The 12,675-nt window shown below is 51.6% G+C and overlaps 6 protein-coding genes across 6 annotated transcripts; 2 read left to right on the top strand and 4 right to left on the bottom strand.

Annotated features, from left to right (window-relative positions):
* Positions 1-209: 209 nt before the first annotated feature.
* VC83_02336 (uncharacterized protein) lies at positions 210-3,893 on the bottom strand. The gene is made up of 6 exons (XM_024466002.1): positions 2,750-3,893; positions 2,641-2,694; positions 1,976-2,585; positions 1,720-1,925; positions 948-1,662; positions 210-815 (listed from the first exon to the last, which is right to left on the bottom strand). Exons 1-6 carry the CDS (start codon positions 2,963-2,965, stop codon positions 388-390), a joined length of 2,229 nt encoding a protein of 742 aa, XP_024326479.1. The 5' UTR covers positions 2,966-3,893; the 3' UTR covers positions 210-387.
* A 902-nt stretch (positions 3,894-4,795) lies between these two features.
* RAC1 (Rho GTPase) lies at positions 4,796-5,689 on the top strand (the record flags this gene model as incomplete). The annotated part of the gene is made up of 6 exons (XM_024466001.1): positions 4,796-4,825; positions 4,902-4,934; positions 4,987-5,045; positions 5,096-5,276; positions 5,332-5,564; positions 5,626-5,689. 6 exons carry the CDS (start codon positions 4,796-4,798, stop codon positions 5,687-5,689), a joined length of 600 nt encoding a protein of 199 aa, XP_024326476.1.
* Positions 5,690-6,353: 664 nt separating this feature from the next.
* On the bottom strand, positions 6,354-7,642 carry VC83_02334 (uncharacterized protein). The gene has a single exon (XM_024466000.1). The coding sequence runs from the start codon at positions 7,573-7,575 to the stop codon at positions 6,481-6,483; it is 1,095 nt and encodes a 364-aa protein (XP_024326477.1). The 5' UTR covers positions 7,576-7,642; the 3' UTR covers positions 6,354-6,480.
* Positions 7,643-8,124: 482 nt separating this feature from the next.
* On the bottom strand, positions 8,125-9,428 carry VC83_02333 (uncharacterized protein). The gene is made up of 2 exons (XM_024465999.1): positions 8,869-9,428; positions 8,125-8,814 (listed from the first exon to the last, which is right to left on the bottom strand). The coding sequence occupies exons 1-2, from the start codon at positions 9,182-9,184 to the stop codon at positions 8,300-8,302; spliced, it is 831 nt and encodes a 276-aa protein (XP_024326482.1). The 5' UTR covers positions 9,185-9,428; the 3' UTR covers positions 8,125-8,299.
* On the top strand, positions 9,429-11,584 carry VC83_02332 (uncharacterized protein). Its single transcript, XM_024465998.1, has 2 exons — positions 9,429-11,079; positions 11,142-11,584. The coding sequence occupies exons 1-2, from the start codon at positions 9,503-9,505 to the stop codon at positions 11,281-11,283; spliced, it is 1,719 nt and encodes a 572-aa protein (XP_024326483.1). The 5' UTR covers positions 9,429-9,502; the 3' UTR covers positions 11,284-11,584.
* Positions 11,336-12,392, bottom strand: SHY1 (surf-like protein; the record flags this gene model as incomplete). The annotated part of the gene is made up of 3 exons (XM_024465997.1): positions 11,336-11,438; positions 11,487-12,105; positions 12,158-12,392. 3 exons carry the CDS (start codon positions 12,390-12,392, stop codon positions 11,336-11,338), a joined length of 957 nt encoding a protein of 318 aa, XP_024326480.1.
* Positions 12,393-12,675: the final 283 nt, after the last annotated feature.

The following is a 12,675-nucleotide window of genomic DNA, read 5'->3' as shown; positions in this document are numbered from 1 at the left end:
TGATGATGGATATGATACGTACGATAGAATGAGGATGTATGACACACACACATATGGCCAGCAGAGCCAAGTTTAAAACAACAACACTTTTGGAAGTATGAAGCTTGATTTGACACGGTGACTCGGAGATGTGGAGGCGAGGCATGAGTGTGGTGGTAAATAAAGATCATGGGAAATATAGTCGATAGACAAATCAATCGTACTAGACATACAAGTTCGTCCTATCGTACAGAAACCCACTCCAGGTAAATAACAGCACCGTCACTCTTACTAACAACCATAAAACCACCATCACAAATTATCATCCATCATTCCCCTCTTTCCACTTTTCTTCCCTTCCCCCCTCACCCCTCACCTCCACCATCTCGCATACAAACCGCCCCCTACTCAATCATCATCAAAAATCTGATAACAATTCTCCAAAATCGTCTGCACAACCCTAACCTGCCACCCCGCATCCTGAATCGCCCCTCCCCCCGCCCCCCCCATCCCCATCAACGTCGGCCCCCACACAATCGCCAAGTTACTACTCGTCATCCTATTCACCGCCGCCGCCTCCGTGACCCTATGCAGATGCAACGTCACCGCCCTCAGCGTCGCGTAATTGGGGTCGGGGAGGGCGTTGATGATGGCGTGCAGCGAGTCGCGGCGCACGATGTCATCGTCGAGGCGGGCGGCGGAGATGAAGGCGCTGTATTGGGCGGTGGTGAGGAGGGGGTCGGGGAGGTCGCGGAAGAATTGTTTGAGGAGGCCGGCGACGGAGTTGACGTCGTGGAAGAAGGCTTCGGGGTTGCGGAAGTCGACTTTGGATGAGTCTGGGGGGGTGTTAGCCTTCTTGTCTTCTTCATTCTCTTTTGTCTTCTTTAGGTTGTTTGGGGTAGGTATAGGTTGTTGGGAGTGGCAAGGGGGGATGGGGAAAAGGGGAAGGGAGGGGGAAGGAAACTAACCATTGTTAAAAATCGCCTTAATCTTACTAACATGCGCCGCCGTCCCCGATACCCGATAAATCCCCTCCACCTCCAACCCAAACAGATCAACAGCCTGTATACACTGATACACCACCATCGGGATCGGCGACCCGTCGCGCTGGAACAGCTGCTCTAGATCCATCCCGAATGCCGGTTTAAGCGGGGGAAGGTTACTTGGGTCCATCGCTGCTGATCCGCGCTGCTGCTGGGGTTGTTGTTGTTGGCCGTACTGCTGCTTCTGGTGCTGCTGGTGCTGCTGGTGCTGCGGAGGTCCTTGCTGGATCGGCGTATTCTGCTGGAGTGAATGGGTTTGCGGGGCTGATGACTGGAAGGGGAGGGTCTGTAGCTGTGGTGGTCCGCCGGTGGAGCTGTAGGATGGTGCGGCGGGGGGTCCTCCGTTGCCCATGCGACCAGGGGGGCCGTTATCACGGGATTGGGGAGCGCCTTGGCTGAAGCTGCGCTCGTGTTGTTGGTATTGTTGTGGCTGTTGTTGCTGCTGCTGCGCGGCGGGTGGTGGTGGACCGCCTTGGTTGAAGCCGGGGCCTCCTGCGCCCATTGGGGTTTGCTGGGTTGGAGTGCTAGCGGCGGCGGGGCCGGTGGTGCCTTGACGGGAGTTGAAGCTGTTGAATCCTTGTGGGATTTCGGATTGTCTCTGTGCTGCAGGTACAGCTGGGGGAGCAGATGGTGCCGTGACCTGTATGCAAATATCAGTATCGTTGTCGGTAATGTGGGGTATGCGGGGTGTACTCACCGGATGACGCTCGTACTTGATCTCGGCTGGTCGAGGAGGCACTTGAGATGCGTGACTTGCGATGAAATAGTTCAAGTCGCCTTCGTTGTTGATGTCCAGGATAGCCTCGCGCAGACTGCGTGTTGTCTTCCCAGCCTCACCTGCTTGGTCTTTCAGGGGGCTGACGCTCATGCCATTATGGAGGAGGAGTTTCTCGTTAAATGCGGCTGCTTGATGTCAGTTTATCCTCGTACAATCAAACTGCTATAAAGCTTACCGAACTTCTGCATCTGCAATGCCAACGCGGAGTCGCACTCATTAATCAGGTCCTGAAGACCCTTAACAGCCTCCGGTCTCCCCCTGGTCAGGTGCTCGTGGCGGACGGACTGAGCAGTCTGGACCTTGCCCGCATAATCCGTGTCAGCGGCCTGGGCTTTGCGAAGCAGGTCCTCCTCGTGCTGGGCAGCAGACTTGGGCCCTTTCAGTCCAAATTTCTTGGTTGCTGCGCGATCTCCAGTTCGCGCACGATCATAATCTTCTGCCAGGGTATCATATTTGGCCTTTGACTTCCTCATCGCCGTTTCGGCGTCGACCAGGCGCTGCTCTGCTGATAGGCCCGTGGTCTTCCAGTGCTTTCGGCCCCGTTCAACGTTTGCTGCCATTTCAAGCATGTCCTCGTGCATCTGGTGAAGTGAGGCCGCAAACTGCGCTCCGTTTTCTGCCATGCGGTCTTGTATCCGGGTCACCTCGTCATAGGAGGCGATGAAGGAGCCTTGACGGTGCTCTGGGCGTCGGAGATTGTCGTGTGTAATCTTGGATATCTTTCGCAGCCCAATCGAATGATCTTCTTCCAGTTTAGACCTCTTTTGCAGGAACAGCGCGAATTCCTAGACAGGGCGGGTTAGCTTCATTGAATTGGTGTCAGACTCGGCGCAACTTTACCTTTGCTGAAGCAACGCTCTGCTTGAGCCTGTTCAAGAGAACTTGGACTCCAATCTATCAATGCAAGTCAGTGGTGGGCATTCTCATAGCATGCGCGCGCGTTGCTCACCTCTGAATTGATCACGTTTTGCACTTGCTCCGTGTATAGTCCACCAGCCGGCGCCGGAGCCGCAGAAGCCGGCGCGTTGCCGCTGGGCGCCGTCGCATTCTCGGCGGGTGCGCCAGTGCTGGAGGACATCCTTCCACTGCTTTCAGGGCGCTGGGAAGATGTGGTCTGGGTCTCGGAGAACTGCTGGTCGGTGTCTCTGGGTGGTGGGTTCTCCATGGTGGGCAACGGCTTCAGGTTGAGCGCGAAGCTCAAGTGATTTTAGGTTCTCTGTTTTGTTTGTTTTTTCGGATTCCCATGCACTGAGGGTTTGCTGCTTCTTGATAGAGGTTTTGAATCGGAGGGATCAGGCTGATCCCGAAAATGTATCAAGACTTGTAACGCGGTACAGGTCGGGATATTACACAGGACGTGATCGCGGTTTATATTATGCGCCTTGCTCCTCCAGCGACTCAACGAGTGGCCTTGGTCGGCGACGTGGAGGTAGGGATGCAGCACTCCGTGTGAGGAATGCTCGGAGGTTTAGAAACTTGGTGACAAGGAGGAGCTGAACGAATGAAGTAAATTGAAGGGCTCAATCTGACGGCGAAGGAAGCTGTGGGTTGAGGTGGTGCGTAAGTACCACCACATGGAAGTGTGGCGCAGACATGGGGAACATTCTTTAGCATGGCCGAGTTACTACCAAACAACAACACACCGCCAGGAGAGAGAAAAAAGGGAAAGGCTGGTTGAATGCGAATACAGCATCAAGATGGACATACATGCCTATCAAACAATTACAGATCTATTATATTCACCTCAATATATACCTCAGCTGTCCATCATATCCTTGATGAGCTTCCATTTAGGATAATCCAGGGGGGAAAATCCATCCATTAGCACGTAGACGCTGCGTCCGTTCATACGGAATAGTGATGTGCTCTACTGTGCTCTAGCGTTCATATAGTGTTTGTAGTGCTGTGCTCTAGCGTTCATATAGTGTTTGTAGTGCTGTGCTCTAGCGTTCATATAGCGTTTGTAGTGCTGTGCTCTAGCGTTCATATAGCGTTTGTAGTGCTTGCTCTAGCGTTCATATAGCGTTTGTAGTGCTGTGCTCTAGCGTTCATATAGCGTTCATAGTGCTGTGCTCTAGCGTTCATATAGCGTTCATAGTGCTGTGCTCCAGCGTTCATAGCGTTCGTAGTGCTGCGCTCTAGCGTTCATAGCGTTCATAGCGTTCATAGCGTTCATAGCGTCCACAGCTCAAACCCCTCTCCGTCCCCCCTATTTGCCAACCCGCACAGGCGCCCCATTTCGTCCTTGGGCTTTGTCATGGGACTCTTGCAGATAGAAACCACAATAGTAATAACTACTCCTTCAACCACCAGTGTGTGTGGCCAGCGACGACGACTACCAGAACATTCAAACCCCCTCTCCCTCAGCCAACCAACCCCTTGATCTCTATCGCATCAGCGGCAAACCGCCCTCGGGAGAATCTTCACCAACCAAGACACCTCGTCGCCGGAAAGTCCCAACCGTCGGCCTCGACAAATCACACGTCTGCGTTAACTGCACAATTCGAGTCCTCCAACCACTCGAAATAGCCTTCCCGGATAAAAAGTCCCCCCCCCAACAAGGACGAGGCTACATCTTTCCTCCCTCCTGTCCCTCGGCCGAGTAGGACACCTTGACACGGACTCTCGCCAAACCCCTCGGATCCATCATAACCAGAAACCTCAACTCTTGTTGCAGATCTCCAACGAGGTGCATCTAGAACGCCCAGTTCCAGACGATTTGTTGTTTCCGCAGCTTCACACACACCCCACCTGCCTTTCATATTCTGAGGCTACAAGACTTGTCAAATACCAACGGAGAAACCCACGTCAAGGTACGCTCAGACATTCCCACGTTCCGAACGAGCATCAGAACGAATTGTCCGCAGCCTCTGACGCTTCCGCCAGTTTTAGCTTCACGCCTCTTTATCCAGCAAAACATCCCTCCTCCATCTGTCGTATTTCCACGCCAGAACTCGCCAGAACTCCCCCCGAACTACCATAATCATAACCAGAAATGGCGGCACCCGGAACCCAATCCCTCAAGGTTCGACGAGTCCTCCCCCATAACCACGGCAAGGAGATTGCTGGCGGCATGGACATAGCTGACATACTCCCCGCAGTGCGTCGTTACTGGTGATGGTGCAGTCGGCAAGGTATATCTTCCAGATCTCAATTTTGGCTTCTTGTAGACTAACATGGCCGCAGACATGTCTCCTAATTTCCTACACGACAAATGCTTTCCCCGGAGAGTACATCCCAACAGTGTATGTGTGCAGATCTGGTCTCCATGAATTGCGGTTGCTGACATGCCCAGATTTGATAACTACTCTGCGAGTGTTATGGTCGATGGCAAGCCCATCTCCTTGGGTCTCTGGGATACTGCCGGACAAGAGGATTACGACAGGCTGAGGCCGCTCTCATACCCCCAGACCGATGTTTTCTTAATCTGCTTCTCCATCGTCAGCCCTCCTTCTTTCGATAACGTGAAGGCCAAGGTACGCCCCCCAATATCCATACCATTACCAGAATGTCCACTAACACAATCCCCAGTGGTTCCCTGAGATCGAGCACCACGCCCCCAACGTGCCAATCATCCTCGTAGGAACGAAGCTGGATCTGCGCGACGACCCCGCCACGCTGGACAGCCTCAGACAGAAGCGCATGGAGCCCGTGTCGTATGACCAGGCCCTCGTGGTCGCGAAGGATATCCGCGCGCACAAGTACCTGGAGTGCTCAGCCCTGACGCAGCGGAACTTGAAGAGTGTGTTTGATGAGGCTATTCGGTATGTTTTGCTTTTGTTCACCCCGTGGGACAGATGGACGGAGCAGTGCTAACATAACAAGTGCGGTGCTCAGCCCGCGTCCACAGGAGAGAGGCAAGAAGTCGAGGAAGTGTTTAATCCTGTGAAAAGGCTTAAATACCAGAACCTCAAAAGGAAACATCCACGCTTATCTTCTCACTCTTCTCACTTCCTCGTCACCAGTCTCATCAAGATTCACCCCTGAATTCTCCCCCAAATTCCACGTGGAACACCCAGATCTTTGTCGAGCCTAAGCCCTTTTCTCTTATATTTTCTCTTTAGCATTGTGTGTCGCATACTGTGCCTTTTTCATGCGGCAAAAAATCGGTGCAGATACCGGGTTTTTTTGTAATGCGTCTGTTGTCGTCGTCGTTGCTGCAAACAAAGAGAGGGGTGTGATTGGGGAGGGAGGGGGCGCGGATATCCAGTTTGAAGTGAAGTTGTTTAACGCGTTTCATGGGGACTCTTTGCATGCTGTCGCATCGCGTGCAGTGGCAGTCGCGAGTTGGGAGTTGAGCGGGGCTCTGTCACCGTCTATGGTAAATTTTCTCAGTAGGCGACATATGTGGTCAGTTTTTTGTCTAGCAAGAGGATGGAATGGATGTGTTTTTGTGAAGTCGTTAGAGTGGACCTGAAAGGTCGACGCTGGGGTGTGATTGTGATAATTGCATGGAACATGATTATTAGGGAGACATTACCATATTCTGCGTAGATAGCTGGGGAGATTTATCAATGAATGAAATGCAAAGAGGAGTTTTGAGATCTGAACAAGGGGGCTTTTCACATTTTGACACGACTACTATGATGGATAAATTCTGCGAATACTCCGCTTGTTGACGATGTGAAATTCCATTCCCATACTCAAACTCAAAACTACTACGCAATTCATACACCCACCCTACGCAAGCCTCGCCCTCCGACTCGGATGAATCCCACTCTGATCCTCCTCCGGCACCCCCCTCTTGACCAACTTCTGTTTCTCCTCCTCTCCAATCCTCCTCGTCCTCTGCTCCATCAACTTCTCATTTTTCTCCGCAATCTTTCCCTTCCGTACTTTGGTATTCCCTCCCCCGCCCGCCGTCAATTCCACATTAATCTTCCTCGCCGTACTCTTCCCATCGTCAAACTCGCTGTGGTGATAGGTCTTCAGACACGTCTTCATGTGATCGTACCCCTCGAACTCGACGAATGCGCAGCCCTTAGATTTTGTAGGGTCGTCCTTTTGCGTTAGGTTGCGCACGGAGATGGGGTGCACGGCGGCGAAATGGGCGGTTATGGATTCGACTGTCGCGGAGAAGGGCAGGTTACCCACGAAGACAATGAAGCGCGCGGAGGCTTTTTCACCAGCTGCTATGGCGGTTGCGGCGGCGAGCCGTTTCTTCTCGCGGTTACGGTTGTTCTTCTTCTTGATTGGGTTTCCGTCCTTGTCGAGCTTGGGCGGTTTCTCGGCTTTAGGAGTCTTGGCCCCAGCTGCGGCGGCGGTGGTGGCGGGCTTGCTGCTTGTCTCGGTCCCGTCGGCGGCGACGCTGGGTGTGGAAGCGGCGGCTGCTTCTTCGGCGGCGCGGTTGGCTTTGGTGTTGGCGATTGCTTCGGCGGCTTGTTGGGCTTTGCGCTCTGCTTTACGCTCTTTTTTGCTCTTCTTTGGGACATCCTCCTTTGGTTCCTTCGGCGCGGCGTCTTCCATCACCGTCTCCTCGCCCTCTACCTCGCCGTCCGTCTTCTTGGGTTTCTTCTCTTTCTTCTCCTTCTTCCCCCCCTCCTTCTCCTTCTTCTCCTTCTTCGCCTTCTTCGCATTCTTGACAGCACCCTCCTCGGCGCCCTCGTCCGCTTCCTCGTCATCATCACGTTTGCGCTTCTTCGGCGCTGCTACTTCCTCGTTCTGTTCAGCATCGTTGGTGTAGTCCTCGGGCACGTCGGGGATGGCGTCTTGGGCTTTGCGTTTTGCGGCTTTGCGCTCGGAGCGTGGGCCGCCGGCTTTTTTTATGGGCGCCATTGTGTCGGCGGATTGATTGTGTGGTGGGCGGCGTGGGAGGTTTGGGATTGAAGAGCGATGTTTGAGTTCCTGCGCAGACACACAGACACTTTTTTTTGGGGTGCTTATCGGGAGGGATGGGATTTTTGGATAAGCGGGGGATTGATGATCCGGGGTTGCTGAGAGTGAGACACGGGGATCCAGCTCGACAGCGAACGTGGGGGAAAAAGTAAATGAAGGTACAGTACCGAGCATGTAATTTATTAAATTATCGGAGAGAATGTAGTTATTGTGTATTTACTATTTATATTTTATTTTGCTGCTAATATCTCAAGTTGTCATTGTTTAACTTGCGTGTTATTTAATAAACTACTCGCTCTAACTTATGCATTGTATTATTATCAAAATATATTTATATTCCGATCCTTTAAATAGAGAAGGAACGACCCTTGAAATATTTAAATAGGGGAAGAGCGACCAGCTCTAGAGGGAAGGAACGTTCCTTCCTTCCTACCTAGGGGTTTGTTTTACATTTATAAGGGAAGGAACGACCGAATTCCAAAGGAAAGAGCGACCATCAAATATAATTTGGCAATATTTTAACTACAGATAACATCCAAACATGACGTGGCGATCTGCAAACTAAAGAGTTTTATTTATTCTCAGCTCATAGTTTGTAAACTTAACATCAAACGCTCGAAAGCATATAAATCGCTATAAACCCATGGATGCCCGAGAATGCCTCCTAGTAAAAGATAAGATCTATCTTATCCTTCCCAGTCGTAGTATACCTCTCTTTAAACTCCTTCCTGTTCAACCAATGAGTAAGAGGCACCTGCGTCTCCTTCATCTCCAACAACCCCCTCTTCTTCACATCGATATGCGACGCATCAACGATAATCCTCTCCAACCGATCAATCTGCAACGCGCCATCATCCATCAAGTCATCCAGACGCTTTGGCGTCCCGACCGCCATCCCCGTCCGTTTACTCTTCAAGAACTTGACAGCATCTTGGAGCTTGATGTGCTTCGCAAAGAGCTTGGCTACTTCAGCGTCCTTGGACTGTAACTTCCTGACTACCCTCGCGAGATCAGCAGCGCGCTGACCTGCGCCGGCGACGATAATAGTATGTGGTGCTCCGTTCTTCTTCGACGCTCCCCATAGCCTCGTTGGGTTCGAGCAAACGCTCTCGAGAAAGCCGGGAAGATTATCAAGTGTCCGGGGTTTATTCCATGATGTAGTATCTCTTATGGAAGTCGCTGTTAACAATATTAGTCTCCATCCCAACCAACATGACAGATTATTCAACGTACCAGAAATATGCCTATCCTCCAACTCAATGGCGCTGAGGTCAGACTCAAACTGCGTAGTTCTCTGGTCCACATAATCGGCCAACAACTGGCTGTCCATCTCCGCAAACCTCTTGTTGACGCCTGCCTCTATGTCGAGATAGTCCTCCTCAAATTGCTCCTTTTCCTTTTTGGTTTTGGGCTTCTTTGCCTGCTTCTTGCTCTTTGCTTCGACCTCGTTGTCTCTCTTGCGCTTTTTTTGCGGGCTGCTGGCATTTTCAGGCTCGGGGATGGAGATTGGTCCCTCAAGAAGAGGTTCTTGAAGCTCGTTGTCTGACATCTTTTATGAAAGTTGGGAGTAAAGCACCTGGTAACTTTAGTATAGATAATTGGATATAAGTGCGTCCCGACGAAGAATTAACTGAAAAACAATACAAGTTCGATATTTGGCGCAAGGTTAAGAAATAGCAGAATAATTTATTGGCCTCACCGCCTTCAAAATAGCTCTGGCACATTATCTTATCTTATCTTAGCGCGACATGGCCTTATCCAGGGTCTTGTTGACAAACGCGACGCCAGTTCGATCATGCCGACGCCGACGCGCAAAACGAATGTCACCTCCACCTCTTTGTCTTAGCTTGCAGAATAGCTATCCAGAATGTCGGCAAGGAGGAAAAGCGCTCGCAAAAGCGGTGTGGGGGCATCTGCAATTCATCCGCCTTCAACCAGCGAATCGCCCATCCTAGGAGCCCCCCAACAATCACCTGCTCAAGTTCGACAACCACGAATCACGCCCCGAAACTCGCTAACCGAAGATGGAGAAGCCGCGAAGTCGAAAGAAACACCCTACACTGCGCTGCGGCAGTTAGCCAATATCATACCAAGCCCCACAACTCCAATTCGGCGTGCCTCAAGCGCTGGGCCTCCATCCACTCATAGAACGGCGCGTCGCACGCCGGGAGCCCAAAATATAACTCCTGGAGGATATGGACCTGGCTCTACGCGGCGACCAACGGCTGCTACACCTCATGGCCGCGCTGCTGCACGGGAGATTGAGATGCGGCGTGCAGCCGCCCTTACGCCGGGCAAGGATAGGAGGAGGAGCGGCCTACAGAAGCGAGAGACACCCCGTGATTTATTGAGGCAGCTGAGTAAGAGGCTAGCTCCGGGCACAATTCCAGTCGCTGCGTTGCCTGAAATGCAAAAAGCTGAGGGACCAAGGTTGCCGTTCACAAGGTTGAATGATGTGGATGATGAGCCAGCGCCAACGAGACCAAGGCTTTCGATGGCTATTGGAGACGATGAGGATGATAGTCTTTTACTGCCGCCACATTCCGATGCATTGCTAGACGATGATAATATGACGATGCGGTCTGTCGAGCTGCCGCGAAGGGCAGTCAGCGAGCAACCGGGCGGGCGATTGTCACGTGGAAGCTTTGGGAGTATCAGATATAGCGATCAATTTGATCGAACTATGGGTGATCCAGAGAGATTCGACTCTAGCTTCATACAGGGAAACTTCGATGATGAAGGGCCATTCTTGCAAGATGATCCCAGTATTATGAGCGAGAGAACCGGGACATTGGACCTGAGAGGGGCGTTCGCGGCAGGGAGATCAAGCGATGTGCGTGGACCGTTTGAGGACGACGAACATGAAGCTACTTTTGCATTTGCAGTGCCGAGAAGGGAAGATAGGGCAATGAGTGCACAGGCTGCAAATGTTGGTGTGCCGAGACGAAGTATAGGTCCTGCACTCGAAGGGACTGAAGTAGAAGAGGAGGAAGAAGTCCAATTAGAATCAGAGGAGGCGGAAGAGGACAACGACCTTGAGGGGGAGCTCGAGCTCGAGCTCGAGGCCGAGGTTGAAGATGAAGAGGATCTGGACATCGATCAAGTAGAACCGACTGTTGATATGACTATGAACGATACGGTTATGGCGGATACCCAATTATCAGCCCAAGAAGTGCGGAAGCCGAAGGCCAAGAAGACGACCAGAGTGTCGAAGCATGGTATACAGTATTCATCATTACCTGCTGGAGTTGTCAAGAAGCTCGCCACTACGTTTGCGAGAACGGGCGGAAGTGGCAGCGGAAAGATCAGCAAGGATGCATTGGCAGCTATAATGCAAGCGACCGATTGGTTCTTCGAGCAGGTTAGCGATGACCTGGGAGCATATGCTGCCCATGCAGGCCGAAAGACAATTGATGAGAATGATGTTATGGCACTTATGAAAAGGTATACATTTGGAACGCCGAGATGATGACCATTTGTGATCAAAGCTAATTATATTCCTACAGACAGCGCCAGATAAATGCTATCACCACCCCATTTGCGCTTGCACAGAAGCATTTGCCGCGTGAACTTCTCCAAGATTTCCGGATGGTGCCTCCAACCAAGCTGAGAAAAGGTAAAAAGCTCAAAGGTACAGAGGAGGAATAGGAACGCCAATTGATGCCAATTCTTATGACATGCAACGGCCAGTGGAATGCCATTATGACCAGTCTTTATTCTGCCTCACTTTACGAGCAACATCGGTCGGAGGCTTTTTGATAACCATCCAGAGCATTATCGATGTTGCAGCGGCAAGCGCATACCTAGTATCCGTTAGCACGAGGAATTCATAGGAGGATAAGGGGTTATACCATGTAAATATATACTGAGCATGATTATTCCTCAAATTGACCTCAGGAGCCCTTCCAATAGGAATACCACGAGCCTCTCTGTCCCAAGAAGTCATGAGGTTTGGTGCCATAGTCTCCTCCACCCACACAGCTTGGCTCCCCGTCAACGCTGCCATCTGCGCAACATCCGGGAAATAGAATTCGTTCTTCTCTGGGCTGTTATCCGGCGTGAACATGTTCTTCTTCCAGGGCTCCCGTAACAATCCCTCGACTGTGATTTCGCCAATAGGTAGACCATCAGCGCGAGTCTTCGGATCCTTGAACTTCTTTGCTATCCACCCTCTATTCACCAACACCGTAGTCCCGTCTCCTTCACGCTCAAGCGGTGTGATCACAAGATAACCATCTTTCCCCTCGTTCAAACGCGGTCCTATAAGCATCTCCTGGTCGTGGCGGAAGTGGCCCGTAGCGAAGACTCGTCGGTAATCGAAGTCCTTGATGGCACTTGGATCAATATGCGGTGGTAACGGTAGCGGATCGCGAACAAGTCGATCTTCGAATCTTGCCATCAGCTCGGATTTCCAGCCCAATCGCTGGACCTGCCATGTCCCCAATCCGAATGCTATTATCGGGATCAAAGCTAGGGTATACCGTTAGCTGTCTGGTCCACACCTCGGAAGCTATTGACCTACCAAGCACTATAAGCCCCGGCCCATGCTTCTTCCCCCCTGACCTCACAATATTCGGAGGGTTATCCAAGATGGATAAAAAGTTTGGGTCATCTGCGGGTTGCCTCCGGCGGATCGCGGTTCGTGATATATGTCTACATTCCGGGCATTTTTGGAACAGAGATCGCTGCGGTCGACGCCATGCTGCTCTAGAGGCGACCCTGAGAGCTTGCGAGACCGTCGGATAGCCTGCGCTCATGGTAATTGGAGGTTTTTTGGTTTGTGTTTTATCGGATTGCTGTGGAAACTTGATGCTCGATATGGGCGATAAGGTTTAGCGTCCCAAGCACGACCGTCTATATAAGACGGCCACGAGGGAGAACGGTCGAGAACGCGAACGACTACTCCGCAGCCTAAAGGCGAAACGATCAACTTCACGTTTTCTTACATTTACCAAGACCTATCTGGTGCATACTTGTTAGTTTTTAATGCATGTATTCCACCAACTGCTCAATCTTGGAACAATAAGCCTGATACATGCA

The sequence above is a fragment of the Pseudogymnoascus destructans genome, assembly GCF_001641265.1.
Source record: "Pseudogymnoascus destructans isolate 20631-21 unplaced genomic scaffold scaffold_5, whole genome shotgun sequence".
Lineage (NCBI taxonomy): Eukaryota > Fungi > Ascomycota > Leotiomycetes > Thelebolales > Thelebolaceae > Pseudogymnoascus > Pseudogymnoascus destructans.
Note: the sequence above shows the minus strand (reverse complement) of the source record. Positions and strands in the feature narration are given on the sequence as shown.